We start from the raw sequence: 27,109 nt of genomic DNA, 5'->3' as shown, positions 1-27,109 counted from the left end.
CCAGTTGTTAATATGCAATATAATAATAGCTGAACAGCTTCCAGGCACATTAATGATGATAGTGCAATGGCTGAGATACTGAAATACTTTTAAAAATCTGTCTTTGCAAGAAACACAGACAAGAAAAGAAGGCTGTAATGTAAGGAAATGAGGAAGATTTTTAGAGAACAGCTTTGATAAACACCAAGTGATTGTAAGGGCCTAATTCTGAACTCCTTACTCATCTGAGTAACCCTTATGGGTAGGAACTTACCAAATTCAGGTCCATTTTGGTCAATTCCTTGGTCATAGGATTTTAAAAATCATACATTTCATTATTTCAGCTATTTAAATCTGAAATTCCACAGTGTTGTAATTACAGGGGTCCTGACCCAAAAAGGAGTTGGGGGGTTGCAAGGTTATTGTAGGGAGTGGGAGGTGGCGGGTTGCGGTACTGCTACCCTTACTGTTGCACTGCTGCTGGCGGCAGCGCTGCCTTCAGATCTGGGCAGCTGGAGAGCGGTGGCTGCTGGCCGGGAACCCAACTTTGAAGGCAGAGCCACCGCCCACAGCAGCACAGAAGTAAGGATGGCATGGTATGGTATTGTCACCCTTACTTCTGCGCTGCTGCTGGTGGGGTGCTGCCTTCAGAGCTGGGCACACGGCCAACAGCTGCCACTCTGTGGCTGCCCAGCTCTGATGGCAGCACAGAAATAAGGGTGGTGATACCACCCCCCCTAAAATAACCTTGTGACCCCCCGCAACTCCCTTTTGGTTCAGGACCCCCAATTTGAAAAACGCTGGTCTCCCCCATGAAAGCTATATAGTATTGGGTAAACACACCCAAAAGACCAGATTTTACAGGAGGAGACCAGATTTCACAGTCCGTGACATGTTTTTCATAGCCGTGAATTTGGTAGGGCCCATCTTATGGGACTCGTCACATGGGTAAGAGGTACTAGTGAGACTAAGGTTATGCAGAATCACCCCTTACTGGAAAGTTTGAATATTTTCAAACTGCTCTTAAGGGATAAGCATCTAGTTGTTCAAGGAATTATTAGACAATAAATTTAACAAAAAACAAATAGCCTTTTAAATTGTTATAGAATTGGGGTGACACCAGAGGATTAGAGAAAAGCAGACATGGTAACAATTTATTTTAGAAATATAGGGAAAGAAAGGCAATTGGATGCATGAGTCTACAACAAAGTCCCAGGCACTAAGGGCCCAATTCTACCCTGCTGAAATCAACTGTGAAGCTCCCATTGACACAATGGGAGCAGGAATGGACCCTTAATGTGCCTTAGTTACCCTGCAGTTGGAATGGGCATGAAAAATGATTTCAGTGCAGTAACATAGAGTGCATGATATAGGGATATGTTACTTGAAGGATACCGGGGATACCAGTGTTATGGTTCTATGTTTACTTTTACTGTGGAATCTTAAAATAAATAATATACTATCAAAAAGAATAATAGAATTATCTTGTACAATAGTCATCTACAACCAGGAACAATGAAAAAATCCCATCACAGATTCCTTTTTCCCCCTTTTAAACAAAGGAAAATTGCACAGTTATACGATTAGGACTTAACATCATCACATTATAACAGCAACTTTGATGTATTTCCTAAGTGACAGAAGGTTAGATCCACAAAGGCGCCTAGATACCTAACTGCCTCTTTATAATGTATAAATAGTTACATATTTATTGAATCATGGAATTGACTCTCTCCCATTCCCGGCAAGTGCCCTGGCCACCAGGCTAGAGTCACTCTCTTGCTTTTTCTCTGATTCAGTGACCAATTACTTGTACAAAGTGGAATATTTCCAGCAGGAGAGACCCACCCCAGCATACCCTATAGTAACTAGAGCACTCACCTGTGTTCACGTCCCTGTTCCAAATCAGGAAGGTCGGGGATTTGAACATGGATTTCCCACATCCCAGTTGAGTGCTTTAACCACTGGGTTATGGATAAAATGGGGAAGATGAGAGAGCTGACCTGGCTTACATGCCTAGATCCAGGAGTGAGTTTGTGGCTGAGAGTCCTGGGCAGAGATAAGTGCCTACCTCTGACCTGTGTGTCAGAGGCCTAAGGCTTAGATCAATGGCAGTTAGGCATCTAAATAACTTTGTGTATCTAGGCCATACTCTCTTCCTTGGCATTTCACTGCTGGCAAGTTTAGGTGGTTCCCTGTTCAGCTTGCAGGCTTCTGAGGTGTCTAACTCTCCCCATGCATTGTACGGGGAGCTGGGCACGTGACTCAGGGCTGAGGATCTCATTGGGTGGCAAGACACCTAGGAGTCAGGCCTTGCAATGCCCAAGTCCCTTTGGGGATCTAGCCCAGAGCCACTATCCATGGCACTCTTGGTCAAAACAGGTTACATATGACTTCCTTTTCTTACTATTGTTTTCTGATTCAAGACAGCACACTTTTTAAGACTTTAACATAAAGAAGCCGCTATATACACTAGAACTGCTCGGGAAATTCATTCTTTTCCCCCACAAAATATTTAGATGACGAATATTTTTTTCTCTTCTGCAACTAAATTTGGATTTTTCAACAAAAATCTGAACATTTTCAATGAAAACAGACATTCTGTGAAAATCATTAATCTTATTGTGAAGATTTTTCATCAATTTTTTTTTTAATCAGCTCCAATACATAAAAATATACGATAGAGAGAGACAGGATGGCTGGAGGTTGCTGCATTTTATTAACCCTATAATGTGGCTATGATTTTTCTGTATATAATATGATATTTTTACTATAAATCGGCAAAAGTTTGAACCTCAGATCCACATTGTTTCAAGGACTGCTGAGATCTCAGCACAAGGTGGGGTGGAGGCAGGCCCTGGGGTGGATCATGTTCCCATTGAACAAGGACAGGATATTTAGAAGATTTTCACACTAAGTCACCTGAGCAAACGACACCGACGTCCTCAGCAATTCCTGCCTGGGCTGACTCAGACGTGGAGTTGTCACAGAGAGTCAGACGAGTCTCATTTCCTCCACATCGGACACTTCTCAGCCCCACGGGGCCCCTTCCTCGCTCAGACATAGGGGGGTTATAAGCTTTCTCAGCGACTCCGCACTGGAGTTGCCTACACACCACACTGGCATCGTTCATGTCCCACTGATCATCCAACACTCTGCCCCACACGTCATGGAGGGAAATCTCGACTCTGCCATCACACTGACTCTCTCCATTCAACAGCCTGAGCGACTCAGAAAGACCTGGGCTCGGAGAGACAGGAAATGCACTGAATAAAACTCCCCGCCGGTACTGCATTAGAAATAATGCACAGGTGTGATGTGAAACACAGTTTTCTGTGGCAAGTGAAAGGTAACCCTCACTGCTGTTCAGTGATACAGGGAACAACCTCTCTCAAGGGCTCCATTTATCTCTCTACTCAGAAATGCAGGGGGTGATGGTGGGAAAGGCTTTCCCAGCTCTGAGGCCAGATCCTGTGAGGAGCTGGGCCCCTCCTATACGCTGCAGAGCACTCTCACTTCTCTCTGGAGCTAATGTGAGTGGAAGGTGCTCAGGAACACCTGGCAGATCAGGTCCCAGTACAAAAGGCCTCCGTGCTCACACAATGCACTGACAGCGGCAGCACTGTGAGATAGCTGTGATTTACAACAGGAGTCTGGGTATTGGCCCACTTCACTACTACAATTCCCAGATCCAGCACTGCCAGGACACGTGGCTCCTTTAAAGAAAACCCTGCCCTGTTTTCACTGTTCAATGTACATTGGTGACCTGTGATCACCGCCTCAGCTCCAAACTCATAAGGAGCTAATACAATAAAGGCTTTTCTGCACTCAGCAGGGTTTTTCCAGGCCAGGTCTACAACTCTGAACACTTGAGTTTCCTTTCCCATGTACTCTAGCTATTGGCTTGGCTGGAGATGATGCTTGGAGGGGTGAGTGACCTCTGGTCAATGGGAAAGAAGGTCCCATTTTTCCCTCAAACATATATGTATATATATATATATTTCATTTTAAAAGTTTGTCCACTGTGAGCACATAAAGTTGTTGGAGTTCCTTGTGGGAGAAGCCAAAACCCTTTCATGTGTTTACTGCCATTGGAGATTTTTTTATACAGTGTATACGGCACCTTGCATTTCAAAGGAGCCAATGTGCTCCCAAAACATGATTTGTAAACCAGTTAAAACTTCCTAAATAAATATACATAGACAGATCAGTAGTGATTCATAGCTCAGGATGGGCTTAACGTTGCACATAAGACAGGGAGTCAACTACTCTTTTCTATTAAAGTTACATAGAATCATAAAATATTAGGGTTGGAAGGGACCTCAGGAGGTCATCTAGTCCAACCCCCTGCTCAAAGCAGGACCAACACCAACTAAATCATCCCAGCCAGGGCTTTGTCAAGATGGGCTGTAAAAACCTCTACGAATGGAGATTCCTCCACCTCCCTAGGTAACCCATTCCAGTGCTTCACCACCCTCCTAGTGAAATAGTGTTTCCTAATATCCAACCTAGACCCCCGCCCCCCACTGCAACTTGAGACCATTGCTCCTTATTCTGTCATCTGCCACCACTGAAAACAGCCTAGATCCATCCTCTTTGGAACCCCCCTTCAGGTAATTGAAGGCTGCTATCAAATCCTGCCTCACTCTTCTCTTCTGCAGACTAAGTTACATATGGTCTGATTCTCCCATTAAGGCTCCTTTACACTGAGTAGCTGGGGTTAGTGAGAATCGGACCCAGTGTACTCTCCCCTCACTTACATCACAGATTCTCTGGGTCAATGTGACCCACATGCTTCGCACTGCAGCATTTGACTTTGTTTCTCCGACAGGAAGGGAGAGACACAGTGGGGAGGGGACATGGATTGTAGCCGGATACTCTGGGCCTCTGTTACATTGCGGGCAACCAACCTGGCAGGTCACACCCTAGTCACCCTTTGAGGGCTGAGCCAATAGAGTGCAATGGGAGAAGGGTTATAAATAGTGGAATTAAAGGGCTTGTCCGCACTTGAAAGGCTACAGTGGCACAGCTGCAGTGCTGCAACTACACCTCTGTAATCCTTCAGTGTAGACACTACCTAGGCCAATGACAGGGGTTCTCCCATCGCTGTAGTTAATCCACTTTCCCAAGAGGCAGTAGCTAGGTTTATGGAAGAATTCTTTTTTCAACCTAGTGCTCTCTATACCAAGGGTTAGGTTGGTTTACCTATGTCACTCAGAGGACTGGATTTTTCACACCCCTGAGTGATGTAGCTTGGTCAACCTAATTTTTTTATATCAAATGTGGACTCAGCGGCTGATAGATGAAGGACTGAGAGATCTGTCTGCTGTGAGGGCTGCTTCCAATCCCTGTACCACATTGAATACAGGCTACAGATTTCTTTCACACCAGCAACTGAGAGCCAGTGAGCTCTTAACCCAAGGGCTGGAACGCTGCTAGCTGCTGAGATCCCCAGACTGGTTGGTTGCTGACCAAGTTCTGAAGTGTTTGAAACGACTGAGGTGCTGCCATTTGTCAAACTCAGAAGAATCCAGGTGACACACACTACATGTTATGACCGCACTGCAAAGCCTGAGAAATCATCTCTGAGAGAAGATCAGTGGGGAATGTGTTTTGATGTGTGTGCTGAAGTACAGAACATGTTAAGTTGAAACCTTATATTTGAATGTTTGTAACAAACAAAAGGGGGGAAGGCTGTATAAGGAAAACCGGTAGAGTTACTGTCTAACAGATTTTTTAAAAGTTATTCATAGTATTCCAAATACTATTTACAATGTTTTCGGTGTGCATTAAATGTTTGTTTTACTAAAGTCATGTCTGTACTACAGGTGCTACAGTGACACAGCTACAGCATTCCACCTATGACGGTGTATCACCGTACTGTAGATGCTTCTTGGAGTGACAGAAGGGGCTTTACTATTGCTGTAGGTAACCCACCTCTCTGAGTGGTGCTAGCTAGGTCAATGGAAGAATTCTTCTATTGTTGTCTACACTGGGGGTTAGGTTGACACAGCTACAATGCTCAGGGATGTGAAGCCTATGGATCCTATTGATTAAGGCTGGTCAGTGCCTAAATCCTTTTAGAAAATGAGAGTTAGGCTCCTAAATCAGTGCAGAAATGCCTAAATACCTTAAAAAATCTTGGCCTATGCCACTATGGGTAGCCCTCAGATAACTTGCCATCTATCAGCCAGTGTTGTCCTTCAATGTGGAGAGGGATAGCTCAGTGGTTTGAGCATTGGCCTGCTAAACTCAGGGTTGTGAGTTCAATCCTTGAGGGGGCCACAGAAGGATCTAGGGCATAAATTGGTATTTGGTCCTGCCTAGTGAAGGCAGGGGGCTGGACTCAATGACCCTTCCAGTTCTATGAGATATAGGTGTGACACTGTGCAGTCTACATGGTTTTATAAAAACATGATAATAAGTGAATATAATGTAACTGGAATATGCTTCATGCAAAAGGTATCATTGCAAAGCTTATAGTCTACTGAGTGTGATCATCCTATTTCTATAAATGTATCATTCTTGTATCTAAAACTAGAAATATAAAATATAACTCTGAGGGCCTATTGTAATTATGCAAAGTGTGGGCCATTAATGGTGGTTTGGAATCTTGATGATTCCCATTAACCAGGACCATTGTCTGCAGATGGCTGTTTTTTACCTGTGAGTCTTCCTGTATCTGTGTGTGCTGGCAAGTGGGTAATGAAGTCTTGCAGTGACATGTGATCATGTCACCTGAAATGGAATCCATCTTTAACCTGGTGCTTTTCCAGTGAGGGGGGGTGGAAACCCAGAGGGACAAAGGGTTCCCGCCTTATGCAAAAGATATATAAAGGGGTGGAACAGAACAAAGTGAGAGGAGAGAGAGGAGCCATCATGAAGAATCCCCTAGCTATCACCTGAGCTGGAACAAGAGCTGTACCGGGGGAAGAACTGTGCCCAGGCCTGGAAGGTGTCCAGTCCGAGAAAAAACTTACTGAAGCATCTCTGAGGGTGAGATTATCTGTATTCAGTTTGATTAGACATAGATTTGCACATTTTATTTTATTTTGCTTGGTGACTTACTTTGTTCTGTTTGTTACTACTTGGAACCACTTAAATCCTACTTTCTGTATTTAATAAAATCATGTTTTACTTATTAATTAACTCAGAGTATGTATTAATATCTGGGGGAGCAAACAACTGTGCATATCTCTCTATCAGTGTTATAGAGGGCGAACAATTTATGAGTTTACTCTGCATAAGCTTTATACAGGGTAAAACGGATTTATTTGGGTTTAGACCCCATTGGGAGTTGGGCATCGGAGTACTAAAGACAAGCACACTTCTGTGAGCTGTTTTCAGGTAAACTTGCAGCTTTGGGGCAAGTTATTCAGACCCTGGGTCTGTGTTGGAGCAGACGGGAGTGTCTGGCTCAGCAAGACAGGGTGCTGGAGTCCTGAGCTGGCAGGGAAAACAGGAGCAGGGGTAGTCTTGCTACATCAGGTGGCAGCTCCCAAGGAGGGTTCTGTGATCCAACCCGTCACAATAGGTATATCTCCATATATTTTTGAGGAGAGATAGCTCAGTGGTTTGAGCATTGGCCTGCTAAACTCAGGGTTATGAGTTCAATTCTTGAGGGAGCCATTTAGGAATCTAGGGCAAAAATCGATCTGGGGATTGGTCCCCCTTTGAGTAGGGGGTTGGACTAGATGACCTCCTGAGGCCCCTTCCAACCCTGATATTCTCTGAGGAAGTTTTTGACATTGGATGAGGGAAAATCTTTGGAGAAGCCTGCAGGAAAAAGGACCCCTGCAGTATTTGTGTTGCATTGTAGAGGAGGATCTTCATCAATGCACCAGCTGCTCTCACTAAGCGCAGGATCTTTGGGAAAGTTCCCAGCTGGCTCAGGAGCCAAGTTCTGGAGCCATCTGAAAACCGGGATCTTTGGCAAAGAAATGACTATTTCTATGAAGTGTTGTGGGGAATTAATGATCTATCAACCTACACAGCCACTGAGCAAACTCTGCAGCTGAGGGCTGCAGTCCACCAGCACACAACCCAGGATGGACCGGGGGGAGGGGGACATTTTGGCCAGGAACACCAGGGCAAACACCTACTTTTCCAGAGTGAAATGGGATTGTAATGGCCCCACAGCTTGGATGAGATCTCTGCGTATAGGTTGTTTCTGCAACACCAACCTCAACCTGATGAAGGGCTGAGTCAGCCCTGCTGGGACTGAGGGAATCTGTGAATCACAAACCCCAGGTTTATCGCACAGAGCCGTTCTCTCCGGTTCACGCTAGCGTAGTGTTGGGATCCACCTTGCCACCCCTCACTGCACCCAGAGGAGTCTCTGATCTGAGGAACTTAAACAAAGAGAGAAACATTCCGATACCCCTACTTACCTCGAGTACAGTAGTCAATGGGACTACTCATGATGATCCTAATCTGGGCAGTACACTGCACTGTAACTAACATATACAGTCTATGTTAAACTTACCTGAGCAAATAACCCTGGCCGTGTCTCGGCGGGAGCAGGCTGGGTTGCCCAGGGCCATGCGAGAACAATCCCAAAGGCAGGATTCAGTCCCTTCACAATGAAAAGTGTCGCTCCATACGGTTCCGTTCCCTTCCCCGAAATGGGCTCCTCCCCGGATCGACTCAGCGTATCCACAGTTCAGCTGATGGCAGAGGACGTTGGCATCTTGCAAATCCCAGTGGGAGGCACAGAGGCTTCCCCATGTGACTCCATGTTGGATCTCCACTCTCCCGGAGCACTCGGTGCCGTTCACTAACCTGCCACCCGGGCACCCTGAGCACGAGGGAAAGTGAGTGTCGAGGTGGCACAGTGATCAGAGTTAAGGGCAACGACTGGGAGGGGAGTGGGGAACAGGAAGGGATTGTTACTCATGTTCAATGCTAGCAGTTACTCTGTGGGGCCTGTGGGGCTATTCCACACCAGCACATTCACAAATTGATACTTGATCCACATCAGTTAGTGCAAAGGGAGGACAAGGGACCAGAATTTGGTTTCCTTGGTACATTCCATACTCAAGGCACCACAAGCATTTCACAGAGGGATCAGTTCCAGCAGACTTGGCTGGTGCAGGGACAAGGCGCCAATTTATGGGCCAGGTCCCCACCTGGTGTAAATCAGTATAGCCTCACTGAGCCCAGTGGCGCTTGGCCGATTGACACACTGTGAAGATCTGGCTGAGGATGTTCCCCAATCCCCAGTTCTTTTCTTTCCCTCTGCAGCTCACCTGAACACACCACGTTGGCTTCGCTCCCAGGGGGACATTCAGTTGTGCCCAGCGCAGTAACAAGACAGTCCCTCAGGCGGGATTCGTTCCTCTCACAGCCAAATGTGCCGTTCCAGACAGGCCCATCTCCTGTGCCAAAGAGCTGCCCTGCTGGCATCGACATGGCAAATCCACAGTCAAGCTGCTGGCAGAGGGTGTGGGCAGCCTGTAAATCCCACTGGGAGTCACAGAGGGTTCCCCAGGTGCCTCCATGGAGAAGTTCCACTCTCCCCGAACACCCTGTGCTGCCGTTTGCCAGTCTGTACCCGCCGTACCCTGAGAACAAGGAGAAGGGAGATCAGAGGAGACAGTGTTTTCCTGTGGAAATAATAGTAAGTGATCACATAATTAAAGACTGTATCGTAATCTACACACATATAGGGATTGCCCAGGTCACATTAACTCTGGCATTTCCTAGCTTTCAAGTGCTCAACTTGTAACCTAAGTTACTTTCTTTTAACACAGTGTGTTTTGGGGGAGAGGCTATTTTTTTTTTTATAAAAAAAAATATTTTTTTTATTAAAAAAATAAATGTGGATCAAGAAGTCCAGTTAGCCACTGGGCCCCTGTGTGCACCCCTCCAGCTATGATTCTTCCGAAATGCCTGAGCTTGAGCCTGACCACCAACTTCCTCCTCCCTCCCAGGGGAAGGCAACACATCCTGGCTGCACAGGGTTTGAAAATGAACCTTCACTGCCCAATCTAACTCTCTGGCTGGTATCACTTCACTTCATATATCACCAGATCTGCACCATCTAACTTTCCTTCTCTCCCATTCACTGCCCCTTCTCCTGTGTCACCTGACTGAACTCACAGCCTGGTCTACCTACCTGGCCCAGTAACTGAACTCACCTTCCTCACTTCACCTCTTCTCTTGCTGTTCCAAAGCCCTGCAGAGCTGCTGCCATCTTCCCCTGACTCCTCCAGCTAAATCCTTCAACACCGTCTGTGACTGCCAAGATAATCCAGCTCCTGCTTTTGCTTAACAGCCACACGAGCTTCTCAGGGCAATTGCTCCGACTGTGCAGTGGCTGCTACTGTCCCTCTCACCTGACTGTTCACTGCATCTTCACCGATCACACGATTGTCCAGAGAAATAACTAGAGCTGAGTGAAAATTGAAATCTCTGTCTCCCAGGAAGCTCTGATAGCTACACATTTGTTTTCATCCCTCATCAGGACAAAATATGGAAATATTGAAAATTTTCATGGGACAAAAAGTTCTGAAAAAAGTGACAAAACATTTCATTTTGGCACCTTCAATCTAAATAACCAATTTCCACTTTCCCAAATTGAAATGTTTCCTTTCAGTTTGTCGAACTGACCCCAAGTGTTTTAGTTTGAGTCAGGTCAACATTAAACTTCATTTCCCTCTGATGCCTATGTTTTGCCTTATAGGCCAGGTTCCCTGACCAGACTAAATCTCTCATCATGCATCTGCAGTCATGTGGCTACCATGCGGCAACTGTGCCACCAGTTAGAGTCAAGATTTATACTGTATAAGGGGAGATTTAGTCTGGCCAGGGAGCCCAGTCCATAGGAGAGAACTGGAACCTGAACTACAACTCCCATGAGGCAATGTGCCACAACAGGGAAATGAAGATTACTGTTGAACTGACTAGAAATGTAACATATTGGGTCAGTTCTACAGTCTGAAATATTCCCACCGGGGTTGAACTCACCCCAAATGAAACATTTCATTTCTATTTTCCCAACACAACACTGAAAAAAATTAGCAAAATTGAAAGTTTCCCAGGGAAAGTTTTGATTTTGAGGAAACGGCATTTTCAGTTAAAGAAAAATTCTAATGGAAAATTCCTGGCCATCTCTAGGAATAACTAACTCAATTCTAACTAACTCACCTCACATCTCATCTCATTGCTTATTGATTCACTGCTACTGATTTAATTGGATTCCATTTATTATTTCACTGTTCACTTGTTTACTAACCATGTTCATCTGTCACTTGCCCATGGCTCTTATCACACCTTCTTGTGCATCACAGATCTTCCCTCTTCCTCCCTCAATCCTAAACTCCCCCCCATTGTCCCCATTTCCCCATTCTATTACCTTCACCCCTCCACAGATCCCACCAACTCTAACAGCTTCTCTTCCATCCTGATCTCTATCCCCTTCCCATCCAGATCCCACATCATCCTCTGCTTCCTCCTCTTGGTTTCCGGTTACAACTTCTCCAATCCTGGACCCCCTTCATTCCCATCGTCTCCACCTTCCACACCCATCCCCATCATCCCCTCTCATGCCACCATTCCTAATCTCATGTCCAGCCCCCTTCCTTCCCTCCTCCTCTTGCTGTCTCTAGAATGCCCACTGCATCCCTAAAAAGATCACAAACATCCACAACCTTTTCATCACTCACTCACTCCAGCTCCTGTCTCTCACAGAGACCTGCATCCCTCCATCTGACATTGCCTCTGCAGCTGCGGTTTTAGAGGCCTCTCCTCCTCTCACAATCCCAGCCCTGAATCATCCCCAAAGAAACAAGCTGAGTGTGTTGGACTTCTCTGCTCTCACATTTTCTTCTCCTTTGAGCAGCACTCCAACCTATTCTTCTCTCCTCTCCCCCTCTATGTTACTGTCAGCTACTGCCTACCCAGCTCCTCCTCATCAGCCTTTCTCTGTGATTTCAGCTCCTGGATCTCTCTCTTCCTCTTATCACAATCTTCCACATTCATCCCCGGAGACTTTATTGCCAATGTTAATGGCCCATCTGACTAGAGCTTGAAGGGAAACAATTTTCCTGTTGTTCACGAATGTTTGAGATTTTGATAAATTTTCCCATACTGAACTGGAATGAAATGCTGAAATTTCAAAATTTTTCACAAACTGAATATCCATATTTTTTTTGGATCAGGTCAGTTGAAACATTTTTAGATCAGTTTTCATAATGTCTAAATGTTTAATTATGATTTACACATTGAAATGTAAAAAGGTACTATAAAGTCACTTACTTTCAAAACAAAAAGTCATTTTGACCCCAAAACTTGAATTTTCCATTTCAAAAATATCAAAATGGGACATTTCAACAATTTTAAAACTTTCTTCAAAATTGTTTTAAAAAAGAAAATTTGCCAAAACCAACCTTTCCCGCAGTTTGAGTTTTGACAAATTAGTATTTTCCAATGAAAGAAGGATTTGTTAAAAAAATTGAAACAAGCTCAATTTCTAACCTGTTAGCTGCCTGTCTCCTTGCCCTCCCCTCTGCATTGACCTACAGCCCTGGATCAGCTCTCCCCCTCCCCTAAAGGAACGTTCACTCAACCTGGTCTTCAACAAACACAGTTCTTGTTTGCATATTGCTGTTGCTGTTCCCCCACTCTGGCCATCACCTCGTCACTTCCAGCATTATCCACCAGTCTCCTCCTTCTTGCCACATTGTCTGATCCTTCCTTGATTTCCAGTCCATCAATCTCAATGACCTGCTTAGCCTCTCCTCTCTTTTCTTTCCCCCAGCGACATGGTGGTTGCTTCCTGCACCTTTGACTCTTTAGGCCCACTCTCCCACTGCAAGGTCCGGCCTGCCAACCCCCAGCCCTGCCTCAGCCCCAGCACTCCTATTCTCCTGCAGCAGAGCATCTCTGGTGGAAATCCTATAGCCAGGCTGACTTCCTCCACTACACATTCATGCTCTGCTCCTTCAAATCCACCATTTTCTTAGCCAAGCAACTCTCCTTTTCCACCTTGATTGATTCCCCACCTGCAATCCCAGGAACCTTTTTGCTATCTTTGACTCACTGCTCAAAGCCTTATAGTCCTGTCTGCACAGGAAATTGCTGATTTGCATTTGTTAAATAGTTTCAGAAAATTTTTTGACTTCTCATTTCAAAATGACGTTTTGCTTAGAAATTTAGCTATATTTGTTTTAAAAACCCACAAAAGGGTGAAAAAATTGAAAAATGAAATTAAACCAAAAACTGAAATAAAATTATTTTGGGATGAACAAAATGTTTCATTTGGCCCAAAACAATTTTTTTAAATTCGTTTTTGTTTAGTTTTCAGGTGTTTATTTTTGGTCGTTGAACTGAAAAAATCAATTATCTGCTTAACTCTACTTATCAAGCTAACAACTCCCACTGTTGCTCTGCCAATGAAGGCAGCCTTCATCGCTTGCTTCTCCCTTAAACATCTCTGCATGATCCTCCCTTGAATAGGAAGAACTCCCAGTCAAAATCCATAACACCATCATCTAATCCTCCTTCAAGTCCCTCCTCAAAACTCACCTTTTCCATAATTCATAGAGCAACATGCAACCTGACAATGGTAAGGCAACTGGTGAGTTGTCATTACTGTCCTGTAACATGGGCTACAGAGTGCCATTGAAGTGTGTGTGCAGGAAACACAGATTAGCCCCCTCCCCCACCTGACCCTTCTCTTCCCTTCTCTGGTGCCCCTCACCTACCAGCAGCCCCTATGGCCCATGAGCCCCTATACTCACACCCTCCTAATGTGAGTGAACAGCATTGCAACCTGCCACACAGGGTCACGGCACCACTCAGGTTTGGCCTGGCCAAAAAGTGGTCAGACCATGGTCTGGGTGGCCCTTCTGGCTCCACAGCCTATGAATAATGGTACAAAATTGTGCACACACTATTTTTATTACCATCTCCTCCCATTCGTATCTTGACCAGTTTGCTTGTCTCATCCCCCTGTGGGGATGGACTGTGAGCTCTTTGTGTCAGGGATTGTTATTTTCTCTATGTCTGTGTAGTGTCTAGCACAATGGGGCCTCAACCTGGTTGCAGCTTCTAGACATTACTGCAATATAACTAGGGCCCTACCAAATTCACGGTCCATTTTGGTCAATTTCACAATCATAGGATTTTAAAAATCATAAATTTCATGATTTCAGCTATTTAAAGCTGAAATTTCACAGTGTTGTAATTGTAGGAATCCTGACCCAAAAAGGAGTCGGTGGGGGGGGGGGGGAGGTTGTGGTACTGCTACCCTTACTTCTGCACTGCTGCTGACAGCGGCACTGCCTTCAGAGTTGGGCAGCTGGAGAGCAGTGGCTGCTGGCTGGGAGTCCAGCTCTCTGAGGGCAGAGCCGCTGCCAGTAGCAGTGCAGAAGTAAGGATGGCATCGTGTGGTATTGTCACCCTTACTTCTGCACTGCTTCCTGAAGAGCTGGCCCTCAGTCAGCAGCTGTCACTCTCCAGCTGCCCAGCTCTGAAGGCAGCAGTGCAGAAGTAAGGGTGGCATAGTATAGTATTCCCACCCTTACTTCTGTGTTACTGCTGGCGGGGCGCTGACTTCAGAGCTGAGTTCCTGGCAAACAGCCACTGCTCTCTGGCCGACTGGCTGTGAAGGCACTGCAGAAGTAAGGGAGGCAATACCATGACCTTCCTAAAATAACATTGCAACCCCCCTGCAACTCCCTTTTGGGTCAAGACCCCAATTTGAGAAACGCTGGTCTCCTCCATGAAATCTGTATAATATAGAGTAAAAGCACACAAAAGACCAGATTTTACAGTGGGAGACCAGATTTCATGGTCCGTGACGTGTTTTTCATGGCCGTGAATTTGGTAGGGCCCTAAACATAACTGTTAAATAACAATAATAATATGGGAATGTCATAGGAGCCAGGTGAGTTTATGAAGCACAAAAGTGTGAGACAAAGGGACAACACACACAATAGATGAGGCAAGATAGCATGGGAAATAATAGCATGTGATCATGTAATTAAATATTATATGATAAAGCATAAGGGGGCAGAGTTAAGATTGCATGAGCAACCTTACTGTTAGCATTTCCTGCAATTTTGGATGCAAAATCTTAATTTTTGGTAGACTTTTGTAAACAATTATTCATAACATTTACATCAGTATCAATGGGTAGTACAGACAGTTACAGGGCAGTAGCAAATAAAGGTGACTGCAACTAGCAACTCTATTGTGCAAGTTTTTAAATTAATAATACTTTGTGCTTCTCTGGCATCTGACGTCCAAGGATTTCAAAGCTCTTTATAAAAATTAATGGATTAAACCTCACAATAGGATGGAGAGGGGGAAGTGTTATTATCCCCATTTTACATATGAGTAAACTGCAACAAAGATTGAGTGACAGAGTCCTTGTCGGAGCGGGAAATAAATCAGGTCTCCCAATTCTTGGTTTTCTGTTTTGACCTTTACACGATATCACTCCCTTTATAAACATGGCAGAGTAGGGCATGCTAAGCATCCAAGAAGCCCTGAATAACATGCGCCTTGTGACAAAGGTGAGGGGACAGGAAGAGACAGAGTGTGAGTGAGAGCGCTGCTGGAACACCACACTCAGTAGGGAAGAGGAGAGCAGAACTGTTCCACTTCAACAGAAGGACAAGGGATAGAGACAATAATGCTCTTCTTGATCCTCTCCTGGCAACTAGAGCATGGGGAGAGGAAGAGAGAGTGGAGTCATCCCTCCTAGCAGTCAGGAGTCTGTTGAAGTATCACTGTAACCAGTAATGCAAAGGCTTGTGGGTTCTCAGGGGAAAAATATGGATGAATATGGTGATCTGTTTAGAGAGCTGCTGAGCACCCCAGCTGTAGGACACATTATAGATATTTTAAAGCCATCACTTTGAACTCTTACCGGAGCATACAATGCTGGCATCGCTCGAGTGTGAACATGTCTCATTAGGATGCAGTGCTCTGGGACAGTACACAAGGCGTGTTTCATTCCCCAAGCAATGGATCTTCTCAAACCAGATTGACCCATATCCTTCACTGAAGTGCGCTCCTCCTGGGGTGGATACAACTGTTCCACAATCTAATTCATTACAGATAACACTGGCGGCTTGGAGGTCCAAGTGTGAATCACAGACTGTGGTCCATGTGTCTCCGTGTCTTATTTCAACACGTCCTGAGCAGGCAGTGTTCCCTCCAATCAGCTGGGGCTCAAGGCGTCCTAGGCCGTCAATAAATTCATCAGTGTTAGTTACATTGACATCCCATAATCTCCCTCTCACTTGACTAAAATTAAGTTTACTTTCTTGTACCAGCACTAAGATACTTTCAAACAGGCAGGAGACCTTTTATCTGTCATGGCAGTTCTGCTTTTCTGTGAAGGTACAGCTGTATAAGTGGGTAGAATTTACTCCTGGGATAGCAGCCATTGGCATTCTTAGCAGTGTGTATAACTTGTCCCTCTAGTTATACCCAATGTTGCCTAAGCATTTTGCATCCTAAAGCACTTCTTCTGTTGCTCATAGCATTGTTAAACTACCACCTTTTGGTCTGAAATTTTCCAGGTCTGTCCTCTGTCAAATATGAATCTTTTAAAAAGATGGAGCAAGGTATTTAAACCACTTTTGAGAAAGACAGCAGTGAAATAAGTACACTTTTGAGCTTGTTGAACAGTTCTAGCATCTCAGTGGAATAGGACAAAAATTTGAAATTTGGAGAGAAGATAGTTGCTATATAGGGTGATGATCCACTCTGATTTGGCTGAGTTATAAGGTCAAGGAAATGTATTTTGCTCATGTGCCCTAATATTTTAATAATGATAAAGAGGTTTTTAATAATGATCTCCAATATTTTATTATCACTGTATCTGCATATTCAACAACATGAAAGTGTACTAATGATATTTTTAAAACTCCATCTAATTCAATGTATAGATGCATTTGGAATGAGGCAGGGCTCTGAAGGAATCCTTGCTCCATTGACATAAATTTATTCAAACAAACTATGTTAAAAGAACTCTTTCTTTTCAAGAATCCTCTGTGGTTGGACCATAAGGGACCAAGGGACCTCCCTTCTCCACAGAGATCACTTATGCTATCCCTCTGAAACAGTTGTGGGTTAGCGCTGTCACTCTTGCTCTTCAACCGGGTCAAGCCCATTGCCTCTGATGCTGCTTCCCTAAAGCTCTTTGGGGAGGGGCAGGGGTTAGAATGGAGGGCGCCTCCAGCCTGCAATTGCTCCTCCACTTACTGGAGCAGAGGGCCCTGTGTATGGCACCCCCCATGTCCCAGAGCAAAGGGCTGTGTCAGGTGACTGTGTGTGGTGGCTGTCCTCCACACACAGAGGGTCCTGTCCTGGATTGGTGGGGACCTGAGACCACGTGCATCCTGGACCAGAACCCAGCCTACTTGAAGAGAAGGAGTGGGGAACGAGGGAGGTTCTGGCCAGCCTGATGCCCCGGTGGCAATGGCAGGGGCCCACTATCTCTTCAGAAATCTCATGCATACTTGACTCTTTCTACCACCACCGCACACAGAGTGATACTGCTTCAGAGGCCGGTGAGCCTGGGCTCCTGTATTAGGTTAATCCAGCCCTAGCAAGGAGGGAACCCCTGAGGGGAACAGCAGGGCAGCAAAGGGCAATTGCTCAGTGCTTCCTCTCTGCCTGTTTGAGCGGCAGCTGAGTTCTTCCTTGCTAGTTACATCTCAGGGAACCAACTCTGAGGAAGTGTTCAGTTACTTGCTCACACTGACAGAGGAATGCTGAGCTCTCCAGGGTCCAGGCCCTCTATGGAGCCTGCAAATGGATTGTTTTACCTGTGTACACCCAATATGAGCCAAGTGGCTTAAACTTCAGCCAATCAAATGGAAATGCAGGACTAACAGCTGATCCAGATAAAGGAGAATGATTTGACTCCATTCTTCTTTCCCTGCATTTCTACTTTTCCTCTACTTTCTACTCTTTCATCTGTCTTCCACTCTCCCACTCCCTTGGTAGCCTCCTGTTTCATACTTCCTTCCTTCCTGAGGTGTCCGTCAATCTCACTCCTTGGGGCAGGGAGTAGTCTGATATAATTTCTACCAAGGAGTCCTCATCTCTATTGCGCTGTGCTCTGAAGAGAGATGAAGACCACGCGTGGGGTTGGGGGACAGAAAACGAGACCTTCAGGGCAGGGAGAGGAAGGGACTTGAAGAGACAGTGATATATATCCCATACACAGGAAGAGGAGAAGAGGGAGAACAGAATAGGGAGGCACAAATGAGGACACCTAGGGGAAAGAGCTGCTCAAAATGTTTATGATGGAACAGATTTCCATCTGAAAAAGCTGGTTTTGACAAAATCAAAACTTTCTTCAGAAATAGACTCATTTTGTCAAAATTTTAGATGAAAAATTATCCAAAAGATTTGATAAGGTCAAAATATTTCATTTCAGCCTTATCAAAACATTTACTTAAACATTTTATTTTATATATAATACATAATAGTTGAGCAGATAAAGTCAAAACAAAAATGTTTCCATTAGGTTGAAATTAAGTTTCAGCATTCCCATTACACAGACATTTTGAAATTCTAAATTGTTGTTCGAAATCAGAATTATTTATTATTTATTATCATTATTATTATTAATTTTATAATTTCCCTTGCAACAGGAATTCCAGGTTTTGACATGCTTAAGGAAGGAGAGCAGGGAGGGAAAGTATAGTACCAGATGGACATCTGTTGAAGAAGGTATGGATGGGGATCCCAATGGGAGGGAGAATAAAAGGGGAAGGGAGAGCAGGGGGACACTATTAAGGGGATAGAGGGAAGTCCTACTTTCTTATAATCTTCCTCCAGTTCCCATCAATGGAGCTGAATGGGAAATGGGGGAAATCTGATCCTGCAGCTGCAAATGTGTTTGGGTAGGTAGAGGGCCATTAGCTGCCTCTTCACTTTTCCCTTCTCCCCACGATCATGTGGTTGTCTTTCATCCTGTCTCTGCTCTCTGTTTCTAGGAATCAGCCACAGTGCCCTGTACAGAAGGCAGCACTGGACCTGGCTAAGTGAACTGCACCACAAAGATGTTCAGCCCTGCAGCGCAGAGAAGTTGGCAGACAGATTAGGGTCTTCTCCCTGTGAGGACCCCCAGGTCCATGGTTCAGCTTCCTGCAACTGGGTTAAACACCCCTCTGCCACCATTAAAAGGAAAATGAAAGACATGGCATTGAAACTATGAAGCCTGGGATAATGAGAACCCCTCAGAGATAGGAATTCTCATTTGATAGGAATCACCCAAGGTTTTTGTACTATCCAGTAAGATGGATAATAATTACAGAACTTACTCTAGTTTTAATTCATTTCTCATTAGGGTCACAGGCCCATGACGCCTCTGCGTTCAAGCCTTTTTCTCTCAGAGGAATTGACTTTAGGACTGAATTGGCCAATTCCTTACCTGAACAGGTCACTCCAGCATCCTCTCTATGATTGCAGTCATGATCACCCCAACTGTTGTGTTCGCATGCCCAGACAGCAGACTCGGTACCACGACAGACAGTGTTATCCAGCCATATCTGTCCAGATCCTTCTCCAAAATGAGCATAAAAATGGGCACTGAGAGCAACTCCACATCCTAACTGCTTACAGACAACCCCAGCATCTGCCATGTCCCAGCCATCATCACACACCGTCCCCCACTGATCCTGGTGTTTAACCTCCACTCTCCCGGCACAGGGGCTGCTTCCATTCACCAGCCTGAGCTCATCAGCACCTACAACAAGAGGTAGAACAGAATTACAAAGAGCACTGAGCTCAACCCCCATTGCTATTACCAGCAGAGTCAGTGCCCAGCAGCAGAGGATCTGCATTGAGAGCAACGACTGGACAGTCTCAAAGTAGCCCAATCACACAACATTATCATGAGTCGCGCAAACCTATGTGCTTTTTTTTTTTTAAAGCTGCCATGTTCCCAGGAAAATCTGGGGCCCTCTCATGGTTTTTGCTTTTATGGAAAAATGGCCACTATCTCCTATTTTCCTCAGTAGGCAGAAGCCACCAGCTGATCTCAGCCAAGATGCCTGCCATTTCCCTATCATCTCTGCATGCAGACACAAGGCTGTTCCCAATGGGATGGAAGCCAGGCTGCCCGCAGTGAGGATGGGAATCCCCTTATCCAGCAGAGGTGATCCAGGCAGGAGACGGCTATGGCATGCTGAATGTGGCTAATAGGAAATGCAAGAGATGGTAAGAGGAGGGGGAGTGCTTTGGGCAGACACAAAAACATAAATAATTTAGGGACTGTAACAAGGATAGGCTGCCTCCTGAGTGCCCCCTAGTGGCCATAGGTCAATCTGCTGCACCGTGCCTCTGTTCCCCTCTTCAGAGTCCCTTAATAACTCACTCAGTTCAAAGGTAATTAAAACATTTGCCTCCTGGGTCCTTACATACTAGCCTTCTGGGCCTCAACCCCAGTTCAGTCTCTCTCACCGATTAGGTAGGGAGTTCCCAGCCCTTTTCTCCAAAGCTGTGAAGGTGTCTCAGCTCCCTCTATCCCCCCCTCCCTGACTCAAGCAGGAGTTTGGCCCTGCAGGCCCCAACCCTCATTCACCTTATGATCTGCTTAATGTAGTCCATTAGCAATCTCCCAGGTGAAGAAGGAATCCATCTATGTCTTATTCTCTGCACACAGATCAGTTGGAAGGCAAGAGTGGAGGAGAGATGGGAAGCCCCAATTTACCCAAATACCTTCACAAATTCTTTTCTCTTGACCGCACAGTTGTATTCTCAAACAAGCAACAAGTCTAAGGCTTCAGGCCTTTCATTTAACCATTATATTAACAAAATAACAGCATGAACCGGATTAAGAGATTCCTTGAAACAGGGTGGCTTGCCATTTAAGGGCTGGAGGCCTGGGGCCAGCCAATCCTGATTAGTGAGGGAGCCACCCATGCTGCCTTAACAGCCTTGATGGGGCCTGATGGAAGATGGCTGATTCCCCAATAAAGTGCAGCAGGAAGCTGGAGATAGTGGGGGAAGCTCAAGAAGCTATGGCAGAGACTGAGGAAAGAATCCTGCAGGGCAGACCCTGAGATCGGGGAGTTACCTGGCTAGGAGGATTGGGAGTAGCCTGCTAAGGCAGGAGGAGAAGTCAGAACCAGGCTGAATTCCAATCAAGTAAAGCCTGGGAGTGACCGTTGAATTTGGACCTAGCACTCGGAAGGAGAGAGACATAGACTCATAGACTCATAGACTTTAAGGTCAGAAGGGACCAATATGGTCATCTAGTCTGACCTCCCGCATGATGCAGGCCACAAAAGCTGACCCACCCACAACAGAATCTTCCAGCCTGCGACCCCTGCCCTATGCTGCGGAGGAAGGCGAAAAACCTCCAGGGCCTCTGCCAATCTACCCTGGAGGAAAATTCCTTCCCGACCCCAAATATGGCGATCAGCAGAACCCCGAGCATACAGGCAAGATTCTACAGCCGGACCCCCATTTTACCTGCGATGGCACGTTAATGCCTAATTGACTAAAATCACGTTATCCCTTCAAACCATTCCCTCCATAAACTTATCAAGCCTAATCTTGAAGCCAGAAAGGTGTTTCGCCCCCACCGTTTCCCTCGGAAGGCTGTTCCAAAATTTCACCCCTCTGACGGTTAGAAACCTTCTTCTAATTTCAAGCCTAAACTTCCCCACGGCCAGTTTATATCCATTCGTTCTCGTGTCCACATTACTACTGAGCTGAAATAATTCCTCTCCCTCCTTGGTATTAATCCCTTTGATATATTTAAAGAGAGCAATCATATCCCCCCTCAGCCTTCTTTTGGTTAGGCTAAACAAACCGAGCTCCTCGAGTCTCCTTTCATAGGAAAGGTTTTCCATTCCTCGGATCATCCTAGTGGCCCTTCTCTGTACCCGTTCCAGTTTGAGTTCATCCTTTTTAAACATAGGAGACCAGAACTGCACACAGTACTCCAAATGAGGTCTCACCAGCGCCTTGTATAACGGAAGCAGCACCTCCCTGTCCCTACTAGAAATACCTCGCCTAACGCATCCCAAAATCGCATTAGCTTTTTTCACAGCCACGTCACATTGCCGACTCATAGTCATCCTGCGATCAACCAGGACTCCGAGGTCCTTCTCCTCCTCCGTCACTTCCAACCTATGCGTCCCTAACTTATAACTAAAATTTTTATTGGTCATCCCTAAATGCATCACCTTACACTTCTCACTATTAAATCTCATCCTATTATTGTTACTCCAATTTACAAGGTCATCCAAGTCTCCCTGCAGAATATCCCGATCCTTCTCTGAATTGGCAATACCTCCCAACTTTGTGTCATCCGCAAACTTTATCAGCCCACTCCTACATTCGGTTCCGAGGTCAGTAACGAATAGATTGAATAAAATCGGACCCAAAACCGAACCTTGAGGAACCCCACTGGTGACCTCCGTCCAACCCGACAGTTCACCTTTCAGTACTACCCGCTGCAGTCTCCCCTTTAACCAGTTCCTTATCCACCTCTGGAATTTCATATCGATCCCCATCTTTTCCAATTTAACCAATAATTCCTCGTGCGGCACAGTATCAAACGCTTTACTAAAATCGAGGTAAATTAGATCCACCGCATTTCCTTTATCTAGAAGGTCTGTTACTTTCTCAAAGAAGGAGATCAAGTTGGTTTGGCACGATCTGCCTTTCGTAAACCCATGTTGTAATTTGTCCCAATTGCCATTCACCTCAAGGTCCTTAACTACTTTTTCCTTCAAAATTTTTTCCAAGACCTTGCATTGAAGGGCCAAACTTCTGCTTTGAGAGAGAGAGAGAGAGAGAGAGAGAGAGAGAGAGAGAGAGAGAGAGAGAGAGAGACTTACACGGGGGAAAAAATATATTTGAACATGCAAAGGTGCCTTTAGATGGTTATGCTATTCCATATAAAACATAGTATATGAACTGTGCAAATTCAGACAGAGAATGCAAATAGCTGTCAAATCCATCTACCCCTATGTAAATGTATTGAGGGAATTAGCTAAGTCTTGTCATTTTTGAGATCAACTCACTGGGAAGTGTGCTCGCAAAACATTACAGGAAAAATTCTAGCCATCACAGTTGAGTTTAAATATAGAAAATGGTAGTGGCAATGGCAGGACTGTCTGAGTCAGCGCAGGCAGAATGTAGAATTCTTTCTGCTGTGTTTGCAGATCAGAGCATTTATACAGAGCAGGCTCACACCTAACAGTTGTTTTAATAAATAAAATAAATCTTCAGCGTATGCATAAAATGCACAGTAAATGTAATGGTATTTGTTAGTATCGTGGTCAGTCTATGCATTCATAAGATAAATGTGGGAAAAGGAGTGCTAAATGAACATACAGTAAAAAAAAAAAATGTGGGGGGGAGACACCATGCTAAAGCTTGCAGAAAGGAAGAAAATAAAGACTGGGAAACAAAATGGCAGATGATATTCAATGTTGATAAATGTACACTGGAAAACATAAACCCAACTATACATACAAAATGATGGGGTCTAAATTAGCTGTTACCAATCAAGAAAGAGATCTGGGAGTCATCATGGGTAGTTCTCTGAAAACATCTGTTTAATGTACAGTGGCAGTCAAAAAAGCCAACAGACTGTTAGGATTTATTAAGAAAGGGATAGATAATATGACAAAAATATCATAATGCCAATATATAAATCCATTGTAAAACCACACCTTAAATACTGAGTGCAGTTATGTGTGCCTCATCTCAAAAAAGATATATTAGAATTGCCCACAGAAGTGCAACAAGAATGATTGGGGTATGGAACAACTTCCATATAAGGAGAGATTTAAAACACTGGTGCTGTTCCTCTTAGAAAAGAGATGACTAAGGGGGGATATGATAGAGGTTTATCATACCATGAATAGTGTGGAGAAAGTGAATAGGGAAGTGTTATTTACCCCTTCATATAACACAAGAACTAGGGGTCACCCAATGAAATTAATAGGCAGCAGATTTAAAACAAACAAAAGTAAGTATTTCTTCATTCAATCCACAGTCAACCCATGAAAGTTGTTGAGAAGGCCAAGAGTATAACTGAGTTTAACAAAAGAATTAGATACGTTCAAGGAGAACAGGTCCATCAAAGGCTATTAGCCAAAATGGTCAGGGATGCAATCCCATGCTCCGGGTTTCCTTAAACCTTCAACTGCCAGAAGCTGGGACTGGACAACAGGTGATGGATCACTGAAAATTGCCCTGTGCTGTTCATTCCCTCTGAAGCATCTGGCTCTGTCCACTGTCAGAGACAGGATATTGGGCTACACTGGTCTGACCCAGTATGGCCGTTCTTATGTTCTAATGGTGTTTATGTAAGAGATGGAGCTAACAGAGTTTACACTGGGGAGAGGAAAGAATGACATTGCCTGAGGTAAAAAGAGCCAAGTCTGCTGGAACTGATCCCTCTGTGAAATGCTTGTGTATGGAATGTACCAAGGAGTATGGAATGTACCAAGGAAACCAAATTCAGGTCCCTTGTCCTCCCTTCGCACTAACTGACGTGGATTGAGTATCAGTTTGTAAATGTGCTGGTGTGAAATAGTCTCACAGCCCCCACAGAGTAACTGCTAGCATTGAACACGAGCAACAATCCCACAGCTGCAGAGCTTGCTCAATGTGTGTATATGTTTATAGACATAAGAACAACAAAACCCACAAAACAAATATTACCAACATGGCCCCCATGGTTGTGAAAGGGTGGGAGGAAGGAGGAAGGGTGGGAGAGAAGAAAGTGGAGTTGGGAGAGGATGATGAGGAGAGGATGTGAGGGTCTGGCTCATCAGCCCTGCAAGGAACCTTGCTAACAGATGCTCAGCTCCCCAGTGAATAAGGCCTGCCCAGTACCCCTATGTAATGTAAAACCAAGTAGTTGCAACTTGCAATGGTCAGGGAGACAATCACCTGCCCAATTTTTTTTTCTTCTGCCCAAAGACTGGGGGAAGAGAGAGATTCTGCTTTGCTGGGAACCCCAAAAACAGATGGCCAGGCATATACTGTGTGTTGGCCTAGCCCCAATCTTCTTCACAGACAGAGCAACAGTTCACAGAACATGTGTTTATTACTGGAAGAGAGGACAGATACAGCTCCCTTCCTGTTGCTGGTGGTGCTAACTCCAAAAATCCCTTTGCCTTTCCCCAGCCAGGTGGCGACCCCTGACCTCATCCAGGGAGTCTCAGAATGCATAGCTGCAGATCATGCATTTAGAGGGACTTTGTGAGAGGTGTTTGGCCCATCCATTTGTTTTCAGTGAGGATTGTGTGGCTGCCTGGCCAGGTGAGACACGTCTGTTTATTTGTCTCAATGAGGGCCATGTGGCTGGGATCCTTAGATCTTTGATAAGCCTGGTGTCTGAAGTCTCTGAATGGGTAATCCCTCTCTGTTAGCAAGGGGATGGAGCTGAGCAGAGAGGCTTTCTATATAGATCAGTTGTCAGATGAACTCCAGAACAGGTGAACAGAGGCAGCAAACAGGAGAGTTTTGGAGGGGGTCTATAGGAGGGACTGTGTGAGGTTTCTTTTTAGGCACAGTTCTTTGCTCAATATCATGATGGCCGATGATAAAACAGTGACTGTGATTGGATGTGCCATTTTTTTTTTCCTGCCTGAAACCAGAAGGGTTTTCCTGTGTATGAAGAATAAAGTGGCTGACCTGGAACAAAATATTGTTGGTTTGGAAGGAGAGGTGTAGACACTATGGAGCACCTGAGAGGCCTAGGAGCTCTTGGACAGCCAAATTCAGGAAGCAGCGCCACTCCATATTCAAGGAAGGAAGGAAGGAACTGGTCCCAAAGCAACGAGAGAGAGAGGAAATCAGAGAGGAGGCTTGGCAATTCATAACCATGAGAAGCAAAAGGACCTGTGGCTTTCTTCATGGCTGGAATCAGATAAGGATGTGCAGGCTGTGACCACCATGGAGAAGAAGACCTGGAGGAATAACTCAAAGTTAGAAGTAGCCAATCGTTACTATTTTCTCAGCATAGAAATCGGAGAAAATGTCTCTCAAGATCCGCCTGGTTGAATGAAACAGAGAGGTGTATGAGACATACCTCTGGATGGCTGCTCAGGCAAACCCATAAGACAATCAAAGGTGCTCACAGAGATCTTCAACCATCCAAAGAAGACAAGACGATCCTTGTTGGGGGATGCTATATTAAGAGCTTGTCTACATATACAGAACTGCAGCATTTAGATGCTATCTATGCTGAATCGAGAGCTTACATAGGTACTCCATCTCTCTGAGAGGTGGAAGCTATGTTGACGGGAGAAGTTTGTAGTGTAGACCAGGGGTTCTCAACCTTATTCTTTCTGATCCTCCTTGCCCCTCCCCCCACACCCCTCCAACATGTTATAAAAACTCCACGGCCCACCTGTGCCACAACAACTGGTTTTCTGCATATAATAGCCAGGGCCGATGTTAGGGGGTAGCAAGCAGGGCAATTGTCTGGGACACCATGCCATAGGGAGCCCCCCAAAGCTAAGTTGCTGAGGCTTTGGTTTCAGCCCCAGGTGGTGGGGGCTCAGGGCCTCGGGCTTCAGCCCCATGCGATGGGGCTTCAGTTTTCTGCCCTGAGCCCCAGTGAGTTTAATGCTGGCTCTGCTTGGCAGACTCCTTGAAACCTGCCCACGCCCTCCCAGGGGGCCCCAGACCCCTGGTTGAGAACCACTGGTGTAGACCACACCTAAGAATGGAAAGAACATTCTGCAAGGGACAGCTGGACAACAGGAGGTGTGCTGTCTTTCCAGAGCCAAGACATGAGACATCACTCCAAGATTGGATAGTCTTCTGAAGTCAGTGGGCAAGGATCCACTGGTGATGTGCATATTGGCACTAATGACACTGCTTCCCGAGATACCTCACAGATTATAGATGGCTTCAGGGAACTTAGATGCTGAAAGAGAAGAATATCTGAGTTATCTTCTCAGAGCTCCTTCCTGTTCTGCAAGCAAAGGACAACAGAAGGCAGAAGATTCTGCAAGTGAACCACTGGCTAGGTAAGTGGTGTATGGTAGAGAGTTTTGGTTTTGTGGAACATTCTATGGTACAGTTTGGATGGCCTTCAGCTCTGTGGAAGGGGAACCAATCCTCTAGGGCAGTCGTTCTCAAACTTTTTTTTTCACGGACCACTTGAAAATTGCTGAGG

At 45.2% G+C, this 27,109-nt stretch overlaps 3 protein-coding genes across 3 annotated transcripts in view; 1 reads left to right on the top strand and 2 right to left on the bottom strand.

The window, feature by feature from the left end:
• The window catches only part of LOC135891184 (scavenger receptor cysteine-rich domain-containing protein SCART1-like), a 35,954-nt gene extending 16,362 nt beyond the window's left edge, over positions 1-19,592 (bottom strand). The window contains exons 1-5 of the mRNA XM_065418675.1: positions 19,472-19,592; positions 15,857-16,171; positions 9,446-9,542; positions 8,465-8,697; positions 2,902-3,219 (exon numbers count right to left, since the gene is read on the bottom strand). Of these exons, the coding sequence (XP_065274747.1) occupies positions 2,902-3,219; positions 8,465-8,697; positions 9,446-9,542; positions 15,857-16,171; positions 19,472-19,592 (1,084 nt within the window). The remainder of the gene's footprint in view (positions 1-2,901; positions 3,220-8,464; positions 8,698-9,445; positions 9,543-15,856; positions 16,172-19,471) is intronic.
• The window catches only part of LOC135873059 (alpha-2-macroglobulin-like), a 1,316,454-nt gene that overhangs the window by 104,835 nt on the left and 1,184,510 nt on the right, over positions 1-27,109 (top strand). The window lies entirely within an intron of this gene.
• LOC135891080 (antigen WC1.1-like) overlaps positions 19,673-27,109 on the bottom strand; it is an 85,995-nt gene continuing 78,558 nt past the window's right edge. Inside the window, exon 12 of the mRNA XM_065418573.1 lies at positions 19,673-19,696. Coding sequence (XP_065274645.1) covers positions 19,673-19,696 — 24 coding nt within the window. The remainder of the gene's footprint in view (positions 19,697-27,109) is intronic.

Source organism: Emys orbicularis, chromosome 1 (genome assembly GCF_028017835.1).
Source record: "Emys orbicularis isolate rEmyOrb1 chromosome 1, rEmyOrb1.hap1, whole genome shotgun sequence".
Taxonomy (NCBI): domain Eukaryota; kingdom Metazoa; phylum Chordata; order Testudines; family Emydidae; genus Emys; species Emys orbicularis.
Note: the sequence above shows the minus strand (reverse complement) of the source record. Positions and strands in the feature narration are given on the sequence as shown.